The 19,442-nt window shown below is 33.5% G+C and overlaps 1 protein-coding gene across 9 annotated transcripts in view; it reads left to right on the top strand.

Moving 5' to 3' along the window:
• FAM227B (family with sequence similarity 227 member B) overlaps positions 1–19,442 on the top strand; it is a 199,777-nt gene that overhangs the window by 39,192 nt on the left and 141,143 nt on the right. For all 9 annotated transcript variants that reach the window (XR_011499565.1, XM_070501802.1, XM_070501821.1 and 6 more), the window contains 2 exons: positions 278–404; positions 13,961–14,098. Coding sequence is in view for 8 of the 9 variants with exons in the window: in XM_070501802.1 (XP_070357903.1) it covers positions 278–404; positions 13,961–14,098 (265 nt within the window). In the remaining variant the exon portion in view is untranslated. The remainder of the gene's footprint in view (positions 1–277; positions 405–13,960; positions 14,099–19,442) is intronic.

A 19,442-nucleotide genomic window follows, 5' to 3' on the forward strand; every position in this document is an offset into this window, starting at 1 on the left:
AAATCTATAGGCATCAAACCTTATCTTACTTAACTTCATCCCTTATCCAAATTAAATTTTCCAAAATGTTAACAAATAGTCAAGTTGACTGACTTTATTTTCAAATTTTCTTTGTTCATGACCCTCAATTAGAGGTACCAAGAAGTAATAAATGGCCGAAAGAAAGCTATAAGAAGAAAAGGACATGTATATTTCACAAACTTAATAATAATTTCTTTGGTAGTTGAGATGTTATATAAAGTATGAAATTATTCTAATATGACTCTGTTTTTGGTAGGTATATCCTGATTGTTTGGCACAAGCTATCTATGCAGCATTCCAGGAAGCGTTTCCAGAATCCAGTAATCTCTTTAATGATGAATTTAAACAAGATCTAGGGAATAACATTTTTCTTTGGTTGTCAGGTATGAATATGTCATTCATACATTGATTATTATTTTTGTACCTAAAACTTTTGGATTGAAGTATTTTGTTTACTTCAGTCAAAAAATTGGTAATTCTTTGCCTTACAAAATCATATTGATGCCTATGTTTTAAAATAGCAATGCCCATTTACTCTGAAAATTTTTTATACCAAATTAATTGGTTATTAACTTTGGAAGTCAAATAATTCTGTGGGCAGTGGAATTATTGTAGAAAATTGAATTACCACAGAAATAAAGTCATACCATATATATGTTATATTTGGAAGATAAATATTTTAAGTTGCTTTTGGAACACTACTGACATTTTTATAGCGAATAATACTGGGTAAATTCTAGAGCTAATTGAGTTTCTCATAGAACATGCAATCAATCATTAATCAAGGAAAACTTGTTTTTTGAATCCTGGTGTATGTGCAGGTGGGAGTGGTAGGACTGAAAGATTGAAGGGAAGGAAAATTCTATCCTAGAGCATTTAGCTAGAGATCTAGGTACTTGGATTTAAAACTAAGGTATAGTTTCATGTGTTTGGAATGACCTCCCCTACCTTTTTTTATAAGGCTATTATATTATTATGGACTATCAAAAGCTATCAGCTGTTTTCAAGTAGTTCTTGTAAATCTTTCAACCCAAATTTTGACTTATTTTTTTAAACTTTGTGTCAATTCTTAGTAACAAAGTCATTTCTGTAAGAAAATGTTTCATATTTTAAGGAGAGAGTCCTTGAGAGGTAAAGACTGGAAAACAACCCTGAGAAACTCACTCCCTCATCGACACACACACAGATAAAAATCTCCTAATTGTAGAGAAAAATCCAACTAATTCAAGTATAAGAAACAAAAAGGGAATGAGCACAGCATTTATGCAAACATACTAAAAGAAAAAGATGTGATGAAGAACAGCGTTCCTACAGATCTGTTCTAGACTGGATTGTGTCCCCCTCAAATTCATATGTTGAAGTCCTAACCCCAAGTACACCTCAGAATGTGACTGTATTTGGATATAGGACCTTTAAAGAGGTAATTAAGGTCAAATGAGGTCTTATGAGTGGGCCCTAATCTAATATGATTGGTGTCTATAAAAGGAGAGAGAGACACCAGGAATGTGCACGCACAGAGAAAAGGGTGTGTGAGGACTCAGCAAGCAGTTAACCACCTACAAGCCAAGGAGAGAGGTCCCGGGAGAAACCAAACTGCTGACACCCTGATCTTGGACTTCCAGTCTGCAGGGCTGTGATAAAATAAATTTCTGTTGTTGAAGTCCTCCAGTCTATAGTATTTTGTTATGGCAGCCCTGGAAAACTAATACAGATTTTAAAACTCAACAGAAAAAGTTGCCAAAAACAGATGAAAATTTTAATCCAACAATTAAAAAAAAGGAACAGATAAAAATTATAATGCAACTTTCTAACAAAAATTTCTAAGAAAAAAATGAAACACTCATAGTTGTAAAGGGGGAATGCAAATTAGAAACATAGGAAGCCCATGGAATTTACTACAGGAAGAACCCAACTATACACACACAGACATGCATACATGAAATCACCATATATATCAAGATATAGAACATTTCCAGCATGTAGCTGCAATTTTGATTTCCTTTTTCACCCAAGAGTCTTTTACGGTAGTGCTTTTTAATGGCCAAGTCTTTTGTGTGTGCACCTTTATTCCTTAGTTATTAATGTCTGCTTTTGTATGTGCACCTTTATTCCTTAGTTGTTAATGTCTGCTTTTTGTGTTACATTAAATACTGTGGCTTGTATCTTATGTGGTTTGGAATTTATTGAATTGTTCTTGTTATATAATAATACATAGCAAAATATTATAAATTGTATCTAGTGACTTGAAAACAAAGATGTATTCTCTATTTGTAGGAAATAAAAATCTGTGTATTCCATGTGTGATTGTGTGGACTACTGTACATGTGTGTTTCTGTAGGATTTTCTTTATATTTCCAGTAGTTTCCAGATGTGCTCTATCTTTAATCAATTAAAGACCCCTTTTCTCCGGTAAAAATTATATGAATTTACAAAAGAGAAAAAAATTCTTTTTGTCTAACATAAATGTTCACCAAATGTAGTTTAGATGCATTTTTTACCCTTCTGTTTACAATGAATAATTTTGGGGTATTTTAGCTAGTAATAATTTAACACTGGATCAATTTTATAGATACATAAAATTAGGTTTTCTTCTAGTCTTTAATTATAGTTCTGTTATTACAGAGGCAAATAAATTGATTTGACTTCCACCCAGTGTTATCTAAAAAAAATTAATATTCTTATAGAAAGAATCCCTTTACTGTTGCCACGACAAAGCAAGGATCTACAGATAAGTTTTAGGATCATTGTCATCTTAACTTTATTGAATCATCCAAGTCATGAATAGGGCATATCTTCCTGTTTATTTAGGATTTTGTTTTTATCTCAGTATATTTTCTATTGTCAGCATATAGACTTTGTGTAGCTTTTATTATTTTCCCCAGGTTTTTGATGTTTTCTGATTGCTATTATAAATAAATTTATTTTCAAATTATTGCTGATAAATTGAATTGTAATTGGCTTTTTTATTTTAGTTTGTGTTCAGTGACAGACAAAATTCGACTGTAGTTTATCTCTGGATTCTTTTGGGTTTTCTACATACAAAATCTTGTCATCTGCAAAGAAATTCTATTTCCTGCTTTACAATATTTATTTCATTTCATTTTCTTATATTATGCTGAATATAGCTTTATAATTGATATTGACAATTCAGAGGCACTCTCAGGGTTATTACTACTATTAATTATCTTCATATGATATTAGGAGCTTCCAGATAATAAAATTCTTGGTAAAAAATTGCTTGTTTTTCTTAAAATTTGTTTTGTTGAGGTTATATTGGCTTAGAACATTGTGTAAATTTCAGGCGTACATTATTATATTTCAGTTTCTGTATAGACTGTGTCATATTCACCTCCAATAGTCTAGTTTTTATCCATCACCAAAAATATGTGCCCCTTTATACCTTTTGCCCTCTCTCTACCCGTTCCATTCTGGTAACCATTAATCTGTTCTCCTTAGTCTATGTCCTCTTCCCCTCTGGTAACCACTAATCTGTTCTCCTTACCTATGTGTTTATCTTCCACATATGAAAGAAATGGTACAGTATTTGTCTCTCTCTGTCTGACTTATTTTGCTTGGCATAATACCTTCAAGGTCCATCCATGTTGTTGCAAGTGGCATGATTTTGTCTTTTTTATGGCTAGGTAGTATTCCATTGTGTATGTATCCCACATTTTCTTTATCCGTTCATCCATTGGTGGGCGCTCGAGTTGCTTCCACATCTTGGCTATTGTGAATAATGCTGCAATGAGCTTAGGGATGCATAAATCTCTTTGTGTTGTTGATTTCATGTTCTTTGGATAAATATCCAGTAGTGGGATAGCTGGATCATATGGCATTTCTATTTTTAATTTTTTGAAAAATCTCCGTACTGTTTTCTTTAGTGGCTGCACCAGTTTGCATTCCCACTAGCAGTGTATGAGGGTTCCCTTTTCTTCACATCTTCTCCAACACTTGTTATTTCTTGTCTTGTTAATTATAGCCATTCTGACAAGTGTGAGGTAATATCTAATTGTAGTTTTGATTGGCATTTCCCTGACAATTAGTGATATTAAACATCTTCTCATGTGCCTGTTGGCCATATGTATATCTTCTTTGGAAAAATGTCTGTTCATATCCTCTGCCCATTTTTTGATCTGGTTCTTTGTTTTTTTGTTGTTGAGTTGTAAGAGTTCTTTATGTATTTTGAAAATTAACCCCTTGCCAGATATATGATTTGCAAATATTTTCTCCCAGTTGTGGGTTGTCTTTCATTTTGTTAATGATTTCCTTTGCCATGCAGAAGCTTTTTAGTCTGATCTAGTACCATTTGTTTATTTTTTCTTTTGTTTCCCTTGGCTGACTAGACCTGGTATTTGAAAAGACACTGCTAAGACCAATGATGTCAAAGAGCACACTGCCTACATTTTCTTCTAGGAGTTTTATGGTTTCAGGTCTTACATTCAACTCTTTAATCCACTTTGAGTTAATTTTTGTGTATGGTGTACGGTAATGGTCTGCTTTCATTCTTTTGCATGTGGCTGTCCAGTTTTCCCAATATGATTTATTGAAGAGACTTTATTTCTCCATTGTATGTTCTTAGCTCCTTTGTTGAAGATTAGTTGTCCCTAGATGTGTGGTTTTATTCCTGGGCTCTCAATTCCATTCCATTGATCTGTGGTCTGTTTTTCTGTTAGCACAGTCCTGGTTTTTTGTTTTTTATTTTTCAAGTAATTTTATTGGGATCATGATGGCTTATAACATTGTGTCACTTCAAGTTTACATTGTTGTCTATCAATTTCTGAATACACTTCATCATGCTCGCCCCCAGTAGTCTAATTTTTATCCATCACCATACATATGTGCACCTTTATTCCTTTTGCCTACCCCCAACCCTCTTCCCCTCTGGTGACCACTAATCTGTTCTCTTTATCCATGTATTTGTTATCTTCCACCTATGAGTGAAATCATGCAGTATTTGTCTTTCTCAGTACCATGCTGTTTTGATTACTATAGCTTTGTAATATATTTTGAAGTCAGGGAGTGTGATACCTCCAACTTTGTTCTTTTTTCTCAGGATTGCTTTGGCATTTGGAGTCTTTTGTTGTTCCGTATAAATTTAAGGATTCTTTGTTCTATTTCTGTGAAGAATCTCATTGGGATTCTGATTGGAATTGCATTGAAGCTGTAGGTTGCTTTAGGTAATAAGGACATTTTAACCATGTTTATTCTTCCAATCCGTGAGCATGGAATATCTTTCCATTTCGTTATGTCTTTGATATCTTTCAATAATGTCTTACAGTTTTCAATGTATAGACCTTTTACCTCCTTGGTTAAATTTATTCCTAAGTATTTTATTCTTTTTGTTGTGATTGTAAATGGGATTGTATTCTTGACTTCACTTTCTGCTATTTTGTTATTAATGTGTAGAAATGCAACTGATTTTTTTATGTTGACTTTGTATTCTGCAACTTTACTGTATTTGATGATCATTTTTAGCAGTTTTTTGGTGAATTCTTTAAGGTTTTCTATATACAGATTCATGTCATTCAAAAATACTGAGAGTTTCACTTCTTCCTTTCCAATCTGGATACCTTTTATTTCTTTCTCTTGTCTAATTGCTCTGGCCAAAACCTCCAGTACTGTGTTGAATAGGAGTGGTGAGAGTGGGCACCCTTGTCTTGTTCCTGTTCTCAGAGGGATGGCTTTCAGTTTTTCTCCTCTGAGTATGATGTTGGCTGTGGGGTTGTCATATATGGCCTTTATTTTGTGTAGGTATTTTCCTTCTATACCCATTTTATGGAGAGTTTTTATCATAAATGAGTGTTGGATCTTGTCAAATGCTTTCTCTGCATCTATTGAGATGATCACGTGATTTTTTATTCTTCGTTTTAGTAATATGGTGTATCACATTAATTCATTTGCTGATGTTGAACCATCCCTGCATCCCTAGAATAAATCTCACTTGATCATGGTGTGTGATCCTTTTAATGTATTGTTGTGTTCAATTTGCTAATACTTTATTAAGGAGTTTTTTATCTATGTTCAACAGGAATATTGGCCTGTAATTTTCCTTTTTTGTGTTGTCCTTGTCTCATTTTGGTATCAGGATAATGTTGGCTTCATAAAATGAGTTAGGAAGCATCCCATTCTCTTCAACATTTTTGGAAAAGTTGAGAAGGATAGGTATTAAATCTTTGAATGTTTGGTAGAATTTTCCAGAGAAGCTGTCTGGTCCTGGGCTTTTGTTTTCCAGGAAGTGTTTGATTACTGTTTCAATCTCTTTGCTTATTATTGGCCTATTCAGATTCTCCATTTCTTCTTGATTCTTTTTGTGAGGTTGTATGATTGTAAGAATTTATCCATTTGTCCTAGCTTATCCAGTTTTTTGGTGTATAGCTTTACGTAGTATTCTCTTATAATCCTTTCTATTTCTGTGGTGTCCATTGTAATTTCTCCTCTTTCATTTTTGATTTTATTTATCTGAGTCTTCTTTTTTTCTTAGTGAGTCTTGCTAAGGGTTTGTCAATTTTGGCAATCTTCTCAAAGAACCAGCTGTTAGTTTCATTGATCCTTTCTATTATTTTTTAGTCTCTATTTCATTCATTTCTGCTCTAATTTTTATTATTTCCTTCCTACTAGTGACTTTGGGGTTTTTTTGTTCTTCTTTTTCTAGTTCTTTTAGGTATTGTGTAATATTGTTTATTTGAGAGTTTTCTTGTTTTTCGAGATATACCTGTGTTGCTATAAACTTCCCTGTTAGTACCACTTTTGCAGCATCCCATAAGTTTTGGTATGTTGTGTTTTCATTTTTATTTGTCTCCAGGTATTTTTTTATTTCTTCTTTGATTTCTTTGAATAATTTGTGACAACAAAACATAGAAGGGGAAGAGGTAAGGGATGGAAGCTGCATAGGCTAATGGAGATAAGAGGCTATCAGAAAGAGGACTATGTCACCTATGAGATCTTTTATACAAATTTCATGGTAACCACAAAAGAAAAAAATAAGAGCAGAATCACAAATTATAAATAAAGAGAAAACTGAGAAAAATATCACAGAAAACCACCAAACTTAAATGGCAGACAGAAATACTAGGACATAGAAACAATAGAAAAATAGAACATCCAGAAAACAAAAGATAAAATGGCAGTATTAAGCCCTCATATATCAATAATCACTCTAAATGCAAATAGATTGAATTCTCCAATCAAAACACATAGACTTGCTGCATGGATTAAAAAAAACAGCACCCAACATTATGCTGCCTACAAGAGACTCATTTCAGCTTTAAGGACACACATAGGCTCAAAGTGAAGGGATGGAAAAAGATATAGGCATACCTTATTTTATTGCTCTTCACTTTATTGTGGTTTGCAGATATTGCAATTTTTACAAGTTGAAGGTTTGTGGCAACCCTGCATCTAGGAAGTCTGTTGACACTGAAGGCTCAGATGATGGTTAGCATTTTTAGCAATAAAGTATTTTTAAAATAAGATATGTTACATTTTTTTAGACATACTTAATAGGCTACAGTATAGTGTAAATATAACTTTTATAAGCACTGGGAAACCAAAAAATTCATATGACTTGCTGTATTGTGATATTTGCTTTATTGCAGTGGTCTGAAACCAAACCCAAAATATCTCTGACGTATGCCAGTATTCCATGCAAGTGGAAACCAAAAGAGAGCAGGGGTAGCCATACTTATATCACAGAAAATAGACTGGAAGCCAAAACTGGTAACAAGAAACAAAGAAGGTCATTATATAATGATGAAGGGGTCAATTCATCAAGAAGATGTAATAATCATAAATATATGTGATAACATCAGAACACGTAACTATATTAAGCAAATATCAACAGATCTGAAGGGAGAAATAAACAATAAAAAAAATACTAGGGGATTTCAATACCCCGCTTTCAACAATGGGTAAATCAGCCAGACTGAAAATCAGCAAGGGAATATTGGACTTGAACCATACTTTAGACAAAATGGACCTAACAGACATTTATAGAACTTTCCATCCAAGAACAGCAGAATACACATTCTTCTCAAGCACACATGGAATATTTTCCAGGATAGAGCATATGTTAGGCCATAAAACAAGTCATACTAAATTTAAGAAGATTGAAATCATACCAAGTATCTTTTCTAACCACAAATGGAATGAAACTGGAAATCAGTAACAGGAGGAAAGTTGGAAAATCACAAATATGTGGAAATTAAACAACACACTCTTGAACAACCAGTAGGTCAAAGGAGAAATCAAAAGGGAAATCAAAAAGTATTTTGAAACAAATGAAAATGAAAATACAACATACCAAAACCCATGGGGTGGTACAAAAACAGTCCTAAGAGGGACATTTATAACAGTAAACACCTGCTTTTAAGAAAAAAGAAAGATCTCAAATAGACAACCTAACTTTACACCTCAAGGAACTAGAAAAAGAAGAACAAACTAAGCCCAAAGTTAACAGAAGGAAGAAAATAACAAAGATCAGGGCAGAAATGAATGAAATAAAAACCAGAAAAATGACAGAAAAAATCAATAAAACTAAGAGCTGGTTTTTTGGAAAGCTAAAATTGATCTACTTTTAACTAGACTAAAAAAAAGAGAAGATTCAAATAAATAAAGTCAGGAATGAAAGAGAAGACATTGCAACTGATACCACAGAAATACAAAGGATTTTAAGAGACTACTATGAAAAATTATACATCATCAAATTGGAAACCTAGAAACGTATAATATACCAATGAATCATGAAGAAATAGAAAATATGAACAGGGCAATAATGAGTAAGCAGATTAAATCAGTAATCAAAAATCTCCTAACAAAGTATAGCCCAGGACAGGATGGTTTCACTGGTGAATTCTACCAAACATTCAAAGAAAAATTGATGTCACTCCTTCTTGAACTCTTCCCAAAAAACTGAAGAAGAGGGAGCACTCCCAAACTCATTTTACGAGGCCAGCATTACCCTGATACCAAAGCCAGATAAAGACACTACAAGAAAAGAAAACTACAGACTAATATCCCCTGACGAATATAGATGCAGAAATTCTCAGCAGAATATTAGCAAACCGAATTCAACAGCACATTACAAGGTTCATATAACATGATCAAGTGGGATTTATCCCTGGGATGCAGGATGATTCAACATATGCAGATCAGTACATGTGATACACCACATTAATAGAATAAAAGGTAAAAATATTATGATCATCTTAATAGATGCAGAAAAAGCTTTTGACAAAATACAATCCTTTAATGATAAAAATACTCAACACGTTGGGTATAGAAGGAACATACCTCAACATAATAAAGGCCATATATGACAAGCCTATAGCCAACATTCTCAACGGTGAATGGCTGAAAGCTTTTCCTCTAAGATCAAGACAAGGGTGTCCATTCTTATCACTCCTATTTAGCATAATACTGGAAGTCCTAGCCAGAGCAATCAGGCAAGAAAAAGAAGTAAAAGGCATCCAATTGGAAAAAGTAGAAGTAAAATAGTCTTTCTTTGTAGATTATATCATCTTATATATAGAAAATCCTCAAGACTCCACCAAAAAATTGTTGGAACTAATCAATGAATTCAGTAAAGTTGCAGGATACAGAATTACTGTACAGAATCAGTTGCAATTATTTACACTAACAATGAACTATCTGAAAAAGTAATAAAACAATCTCATTCACAATAGCATCAGTAGCAATAAAATACTTAGAAATAAATTTAGCAAAGGAAGTTAAAGATCTAAACACTGAAAACTACAAGACATTGATGAAAGAAATCAAAGAACAGACAAGCAAATGGAAAGATATTCTGTGTTCATGGATTGGAAGAATTAGTATTGTTAAAATGCCATACTACCAAAAGCTATCTATGGATTCAATGCAGTCCCTATCAAAATTCCAACGGCATTCACAGAAATAGAAAAAACAATCTTAAAATTCTTGCAGAACCACAAAAGACCCTAGATAGCCAAAGCCACCCTGAGAAAGAACAAAGCTGGAGGCATCGTATTTCCTGATTTCAAATTATTTTACAAACCTATAGTCATCAAAACAGTATGGTACTGGCATAAAAATAAACACATAGAGGGGCTGGCCCCGTGGCTGAGTGGTTAAGTTCGCGCGCTCCGCTGCAGGCGGCCCAGTGTTTCGTTGGTTCGAATCCTGGGCGCGGACATGGCACTGCTCATCAGGCCACGCTGAGGCGGCGTCCCACATGCCACAACTAGAAGGACCCACAACGAAGAATATACAACTATGTACTGGGGGGCTTTGGGGAGAAAAAAGGAAAAAATAAAATCTTTAAAAAAAAAAATAAAAAAAATAAACACATAGACCACTGGAACAGAGTTGGGAGGCCAGAAATAAACCCTCACAAATACAGTCAACTAATAGTTGACAAGGGAGCCAAGAATATTCAATGGGAAATAATCTCTTCAATAAATGGTGCTGGGAAGAAGGATAACCACATGTAGAAAAATGAAATTGAACTCATGTCTTACAACACTCACAAAAGTTAACTCAAAATGAATTAAAGACTTAAACATAAGAACTGAACTGTAAAACTCCTATAAGAAAAAGTGGGGAAGAACTTGACATTGGTCTTTGCACTGATTTTTTGAATATGACACCAAAAGCACAAACAACAAAAGCAAAAAATAATAATTGGGACTGCATCAAACTAAAAAGATTCTGCACAGCAAAGGAAACCATCAACAGAATGAAAAGTCAACTTATGGAATATACTTGTAAATCATCTATTTTATAAGGGGCTAATATGCAAAATATACAAAGAAATCATACAACGCGATAGCAAAAGAACAATCTAATTTAAAAATGGGCAGAGGAACTGAATAGACATTTTTTCCAAAAAAGACATAAAAATGGCCAACAGGTACATGAAAAAGTGCTCAATATCACTAATCATCAGGGAAATGCAAATCAAAACTATAATGAGCTATCACCTCACACCTGTTAGAATGGCTATTATCAAGACAAGAAATAACAAATGGTGAGAATATAGAGCAAAGGAAACCCTTGTGTGCTGTTGATGGAAATGTAAATTAGTATTGCCACTATGGAAAACAGTATGGCATTTCCTCAAAAAATTAAAAATAGACCTAGCCTATAACCCAGGAATCCCACTTCTGGGTATATATCCAAAACTAGTAAAAACAGATGGCTAAGCGATATCTGCACTCTCATGTTCATTGCAGCATTATTCACATAGCCAACATACGAAAACAATCTAGGTCCATCAATAGATGAATGGATGAAGAAGATGGGTGTATATAGACTATGAAATGTTATTTAGCCACAAGAAAGAAGGAAGTCTTGCTATTTGCAACAACATGGATGGCCCTTGAGGGTATTATGTAAGTGAAATGTCAGACAGAGAAAGACAAATACTGTATGATATCACTTATATATTGCATCTGAAAAGGCCAAACTCATAAAAACAGAGAATAGTATGATGGTTACCAGGGGCTGAGGGGGGCGGAAAATGAAGAGATGTTGGTCAAAGGGTTTAAACTTCTGGTTATAGGATGAATAAGTTCTGAAGATATAATGTACAGCCTGATAATTGTAGTTAATAATACTGTGTTCTATACTTGAAAGTTGCTAAGAGAGTAGATCTTAAATGTTCTCACCATAAAATAGAAATGGTAGTTCTGTGACATGATAGAGATGTTAGCTAACACTATGGTGGTAATCATTTTGCAATATATAAGTGTATCAAATCAACACAGTTGTATGTCTTAAACTTACAAGATGTTATATATCCATATCTCAATAAAGCTGTAAAAAATTAAAATTAAAAAATTAAAAATCATCAAAACTAAAGATGTAGACCAAATTTCATTTGGATGTTGTGGCCCTATATTAATGCCATTCTTTGGAACAGTCCATGTTTAGTGACCAATTTGAATTTCTTACTTGTAAATAATTTTGGGACATAGTAACAACTCAACCAGTGGTTAATTTGGATAAGAAGCAAGAGAGAAAATAGCTTGTATTAAGTGCTTTCTACAGACCAAGTACCAAATAATTTCACACCTACCTTGATGGCAGGCAGGAACATAGTTGAGTTGAATTTGGGATCCCTTGTGCCAAACACATAGTTTACTACATAGTAAGCCTTCAGAGGGTTTATTGAATATCTCTCTTTACATATCAGGACCAAGTAGGGTTCATCCCAGAAATGGAAGGAGTATTCAACACTAGACTGTATTAACCATGTCTTTTATGTTCTGTGTTCTGATGCTTTGACATCTAGGGCCTTGCTGAACCTGGAAGAACTGCCGTTCTCAGAGTTAGCGAATTCCTAGAGATATTAAACAGCTCACCGATGAGTGTGCTTTTCAAATACAAACCAACTAATCCACCTCCTTTGTTGGGCTCTCACTCTGGGCCACTATCCGCTTGTCTTAATGATCCCAGGATCAGGTACCAGACAACTAGGGACAGCACCTATGCCCCAGAACCCGCTGAAATTATTCAAACTAGCCAATCCTGAGCCTGCTTTCCCTGCACCACCCATTCCTTCCCACAGAAGCCACAATAACGCTCTTCCCCACAGTTTCCCCGTCTTTCTGTGCCTCTGACTGAACCCTGTGCTTCCCTATGTGGCTTCCCCTGGCAAGGTGTGCCCCCTCCTCTTGGGGACTATGAATAAATAATAAACTCTCTTTTCAATGTAAGTCATCGCCTTGTCTGTTGGCCTTACTATGCCTCACATTTTGTATTAATACACTACATTTTAAAACATAGTCTATCAAGAAACATTCAAGTCAATCAAACTGAAGGCTTCTGCGTATTTTATTTAGTGGCAACTAACTTGAAATAGGTGATAACTGAAGCTAAGAACACCTAGAAAATTCTAATTTGATAGCTAAATAATCCTCATTGGACACTCACCACTGAGAAAATATTGGCTACATTTATGACTATATCAATGTATAGTAATAGTGGTAATATTAGCTCATATTTCCCATTTACTGAACACTTTAACATGTATTATCTTAATTAATCCTCAGAACAACCATGTGAAGTACACAAAGGAATTTATATTGTTCTCATTTTTATTGCTAAGGATACAAATGTTTTTAGCATATTTAAATGAATTATTCCACCCTACACAGCTTTTGGAACAAAAGTGAACTTTTTAAATGAAATTTATTTTTACCACTTTTTGGGTACTATAATTGATTCATAAATGTTATTTAAAAAATAATAGATGGGCCAGCCCCAGTGGCCTAGTGGTTAAGTTCAATGTGCTCTGCTTCAGCCGCCCGGGTTCGGTTCCCAGGGGCAGACTTACACTGCTCTGTTAGCAGCCATGCTGTGCTGGCAGCCTGCATATGAAAAACAGAGGAAGATTGGCATGGATGTTAGCTCAGGGTGAATCTTCCTCAGCAGATAATAATCATAATAATAGGAGATACAGATAGGGAAAATTTTAAAATAATAGTCAGCTGTGCTCAGAGGCAATCATGTTAACATTTAGGCTGTAACCACACATATATATCAGGTAAAATTGTTCTCTACAAAAAAAATATTATGAATGCCTTTTTATGTTAGCAAATATTTACTAGGTAACTTTAAATGGAGACTTCGTAATCCATTGTATGAATGTACTATTGTCAGAAGTTTAGGTCCTTTCCAAGTTTTCACAATAATAACCTTCTCTTATGTCTGAATATGAACTTAGCTTATGCCTATATCAGAAGATGATAACAAGTTTTAGCTCTTTTCTAATTCACTGTTTTATATAATAGGACGTTAGCATTTCTGTATAGAGGTTCCCTCCTTTGAAATTTGAGACTGACAATCCTCACAGGACTGTTGTGAGGAGGAAATGAGAATACTCATAAAAATGGTTTGGCAAATTAAAATATAGTTTCAAAATCCTAATTTCTTTGAGTAAATGTCCACTTTATATTAACAGGTTTAAAACCTCATAAAGGCTTTTGGACCCACTGGAAACTGAACGAACTCGCCACAACCACGATACATGGTACCAAGAAAATACCTTCAGATGCTGTAAAGGACTGTATTGCAAGGAGTCAGGAACGCATAACAGCTTGTAAGTAAATTTATTGTCAACTGCAAATCAAGTATGTTAAGTTATTTATTTGTCAGAATTTCTTAATGATTTATTTTTTAGTGTGGGTCTTAAAATGACGGTTGACTTATTAGTTAATGTTATAGTAGTTTGAATATTGCTTTACATTTTAGATTTTCGTCGTACAAGTGGTACCTGGTTAAGTCCTTTTCCCATTTGCCTGTTATTATATTTTTATATTGATTTATAGGAACTTTTCAGGTACACTACAAATATTCTTACTTTTTAGCTGTATTGCTAACTGGTTAATAATGTGTTTTGTAAATAGATAAGTTTGTAATTTTTATTCAGTAAATTTGAATAATTGTTTTCTTGAGAGTTTCAGTTTTGTGGCATGTTTGTTGGAACTTATCTAATATTATGAAAATATCTACCTGGATTTTTCTCATACTTTTTTATTTCCATGTTTTATTTAACACTTTAATCCATTTGGAATTTATTTTGTTATAAGAAAGGTAGTTGTACTCCAGTGTTATGTTTTTTTCCAAATGCTCATTTATTAGATAGTCCACTTATAGACTGCTTGAAATATCAATTCACTTGAATATATTTTTGTATTCTCTTCTGTTCCTTGAGCTAAATGCCAAATTCCTGCACCAGGACCAAACTTCTCAGTTGCTCTACATTACTAAGTACTATAAGGCAAGTTTATTTCTTGCTTGCTTACACTATATTTCCAATACTAAAGATATTTGCTTATACTATATTTCCAATACTAGATGTAAGTCTGGTGCTCAGGCCTCATTTCTGACCAATTCAATCAGAATCTCTGGCTCAGTGTTCTTTAAAGTGACCCAGATGATTTCAATGTGCAGGCAAAGTTAAGAACCAGCAGTGTAGAGGGAAATACCTTTCCAATACCGGCTCCTTGATATAGGCTGGGAATGAGAGACTAACCTGCTCAACCTACTCTTCTGAAAGCTGTTCTTCACTTAATTCTAATTCTAAATGATTTAATTAGTTAATTACTGCTCTTCAGATTTGTGCTGTGATTTTTCCCTACTTTTATATCCATACATGTCATCCTGCCTGATTGCTATCTTTTAGTACTTACGTGAAATTTCTTTCTTGCTAATGTCACCCTTAGATTTTCCAGAACTTCATATACCTTTGTTATTTTGAATGGAAAGAGAGGTAATCCACTATCTTGACCCAATCTTACATATCTGTTTTTACTTCTCACTCTCACATGTGAATAACAAGTTGACTGAATAGTTTGTAGTTTGCATGGTGAATCTTTTCCCATCATTTTACTTACAGCTTCTTTGTGTTTTTTTGTTTAAAATGTACTTCTTGTAAACAACCTATAGTTGAGTCTTCTTTTTTTTATTTCTGACAATTTCTTCCTTTAATAGGCGTGCTTACTTCATTTACATTCAGTGTAAGTATTGATATGGTTGGTTTTATTTCTACCATGTTCCTGTTTGTTTTCAGTCTTATCTCACCTGCTTTTTGCTCTTCAATTCGTCTTTCCTGTCTTCTTTTGATTAATCAAATAATTTTAGTATTCCATTGTAGTTCCTCTATTGCCTGTATCTCTTTGTATTTCTTTTTTTCTTTAAGATTTTATTTTTTTCATTTTTCTCCCCAAAGCCCCCCAGTACATAGTTGTATATTCTTCGTTGTGGGTCCTTCTAGTTGTGGCATGTGGGACGCTGCCTCAGTGTGGCTTGATGAGCAGTGCCATGTCCACACCCAGGACTCGAACCAACGAAACACTGGGCTGCCTGCAGCGGAGCATGCAAACTTAACCACTTGGCCGTGGGGCCAGTCCCTCTTTGTATTTCTTTAGGTTGTTTTAATGATTACAAAATGCATCCTTAAATTATCAAAATGTGACTTAAAGTTAATATTGTCTTACTTCACTAAAAATGTGGGAAGTTGGAGCAGCATAGTTACATGTACTCCCTCTTTGTCCTTTGTGCTATTGTTGTCATATATATTAGAAGATCTACGTGAATAATAGCCTCATATAACATAGTGTTATGATTTTTGCTTAAAATAACTACATGGTTTATTTCAGTTTGTTTCTAATTGATGTACAATAAACCACATATATTTAAAATGTAAAATTTGATGAGTTGACATATGTACAAACCTGTAGAACAATCACAACTTTCAAGATAAGAAACATATCTATAATTCCCCAAAGTTTCCTCATGCTTCTTTGTAATTCTTCCTTCCCACTCAATCCCCAGGGAATCACTCATGTGATTTTTGTCACTACATGTTAGTTTGCATTTTCTAGAATTTTATATAAATGGAATCATAGTGTGTGATATTTTTTGTCTGACATTTTTCACTCCACATAATTATTTTGAGAATAATTCACGTTGTTGCATGTATTAATAGTTTGTTTCCTTATTTGCTGAGTAGTAGTCCATAGTAAGGATATACAATTGTCCCTTGGTATCCATGCGGGATTGGTTCCAGGACCCAGAGGATACCAAAATCCACCGAGGTGCTCAAGTCCTTAGTCAGCCCACATATTTGCAGGTTCCTCATCCATGGATTCAACCAACCACCGATTGTACCACAATTTGTTTATCCATTCACCTGTTGGTGAACCTTTGCGTTGTTTCCAGTATTTAGCTATTACAAATAAACCTTCTGTGAACATTCACATACAAGTCTTTGTAGGGACGATGGATTTCAGTTCTTTTTGGTAAATATCTATTAAAGGAATGGCTGGGTAGGATGGTAGGTGTGTGTATAACATTTTAAGAAATTGCCAAACTCTTATCTGAAATTTTACATTCCTACCAGTATATAAGTTATAGTTACTCTACTTTCTCACTAACACTTGTTATGGTCTTTTTAATTTTAGCCATTCCTGTGGCTTATGTATTGGTGTTTAGCTAGATTTTATTTTAATTTCTCTAACAGCTAATCATGATGAGCTTCTTTTCATGTGTTTATTTGCCATCTCTATATACTCTTTGCTAAAGTGTCTGTTTAAATCTTTTGACTATTTTTATTTGGGTTGTCTTATAGTTGTTCTGTTATAAGAGTTCTTTATATATTCTAGACACAAATCCTTTAACAGATACATATTTTAAAAATTTTCTCTTCTGATCTGTGGCTTGCCTTTTTATTTTATAATAGTGTCTTTTGAAGAGCAAAAGTTTATAATTTGGCAAAATCCAATTTCTCTTTTTTTCCAATATAGTTTGTGCTTTTTTGGGTCATATTTAATAATTTTTTTGTGAATCCAATTTCACTTAGATTACATCCTATATTTTCTCCCAGAAATTGTATAGTGTAATTTTATAGTTTATAGTTATAGCTCTTACATTGGGGTCTCTAATTTATTTTGAGTAATTTTTACCAACTATGTGAAGTTGGTATTAAGGATCGTTTCTTTCCGTATTGGTCCAGCACCATTTGTTGAAAAGATTATTCCTTGCCCATTGAATTGTCTTGAGACCTTTGTCAAAAAATCCGTTGTCTGTATGTGTATTGGTCTGTGTCTATGTGCTGTATTCTGTTCCACTGATACCAATACCAAACTACCTTGATAACTGTGGTTTTAAAATATATCTTGAAATTAGGTACTATAAGTCCTCCAACTTTGTTCCTCTTTTAAAATGTTATTTTGGCTATTCTAGATTCTTTTTACTTCCATATATTTTAAAATCTTGTCAGTTTTTAATATATATACTCTGGAATTTTGATTGGAATTGTGTTGAATCTATAGATCAATTCAGGGAGCACTGACGTCTTAACAGTATTGAGTTTTCCAATCTATAAAAATAGAATATCTCTACATTTGTTTAGGACTTCTTTCATTTATCTCAGCAATGTTTTCTAATTTTTTTTTTACTGTACGATGTTGCACATATTTCTGAAATGACATTTTCTATGATACTTTTCATTTCAATCTTTGATTGTTCACTGCTAACATACAAAACCCTGGACTGTGGAGGTAAAAGTAACCTTGAGTAAAGGGCTTCTCCTTGGATTCCTAATTCAATATCTCATTTCAATGCAGCTTTTGCTTTTCTAAGTTTCTGCCAGTGATGATGTGGATCTGTCAAGACTTCCTCCTGTGTATTTTCCTATGATGTGGTAAAGTATATTATGAAAAACCTTTGAAAATTTAGTCCCTTTTTGTGGGTTTCAGATATAATATCAGTTTTTATATGCCTTTCTGATGCTGATACAGATTTTCCTGTTTATGTGTTTCATAGTTATTTAACTATGGGAGAGCTGGGAGATAGATCAAAGTAGCCGGGTTTATCCCACTACCTTACACAGGGGTCTCCTTTTAGATTTGTTTTTATTATTATATTTTATTCAAACATTCAGGAGAGTCTAGAGAATATTTCCCACACATAACAAATATTTGCATTTTGTCATATTAGTTTTTCAAGCCTTTTATTTACAGATGTTTTGTAGCATTCCTAAATCTGTCTCTCCCTCCCCAGAAGTAATGACTATATGGAAATTTGTGGGCATCCTTTGTTTCTGTAATATATAATGTTTTTTACATAAATAATATATATGAAATTGTTTTACATTTTAATATTTAACAATAACCAACATTCAATAATTAAAAATAATCAAGAGATAGTGGCCATTATTTTTGAACACCAAGAGAACATAGTCAAGTTACTCCATAGTTTGCAGAGACAGTGGAAAAAGTTTTTGTCTTCTTCTAGGAAATACTACTTATGAGCTTTTATCTCAATTATATTTGTTCCAAATACTCCTTATTTATATGTTGTTTCATGATAGTCCTGTTTTTTTCAGAATTTATTATTTCAGTATCCATTTTATGCACTCTAAAATGAAGAATTGCTCTAGGTGGTGAGCTTCCATGCTTGAAAGAAGTTTTATACTGTATTTCTAATGAAATGATCATTTTCGTTTGAAAAAACATAAAAATTGTGTTTCTTTCAAACACACTTGATTTTTGTATTAATGGAAAATCTTTATAAAATGTAGCACATATTTTATTTATCCATAAATATTTGAAAAATACTTTTTATATTTGATTCTAAAACATGACTAGGTTTTTCATTTTCTGGATGAGATTATCTAACTCTGGGGGGCAGATTTAATGAGTGTTTCTTTTCATACACTGCTCAAAATTAAATTTTAATAATTTATGTTCAACTTGGAGAAATTTTCAATTTGAAGTATGTGCCTGATAAAGTGTGTTAACTTATTAGAGCCTTATTAGTAATATTCTTATGTGGCAGATTGCTTTTATTATCACTTATAAAATGAGGAAACTGAAGCATAAGGAAATTAAGTAATTTGCCCAAGGTCACATAACTGATAAGTGGTGGAATATGAATTC

Source organism: Equus asinus, chromosome 2 (genome assembly GCF_041296235.1).
Source record: "Equus asinus isolate D_3611 breed Donkey chromosome 2, EquAss-T2T_v2, whole genome shotgun sequence".
Lineage (NCBI taxonomy): Eukaryota > Metazoa > Chordata > Mammalia > Perissodactyla > Equidae > Equus > Equus asinus.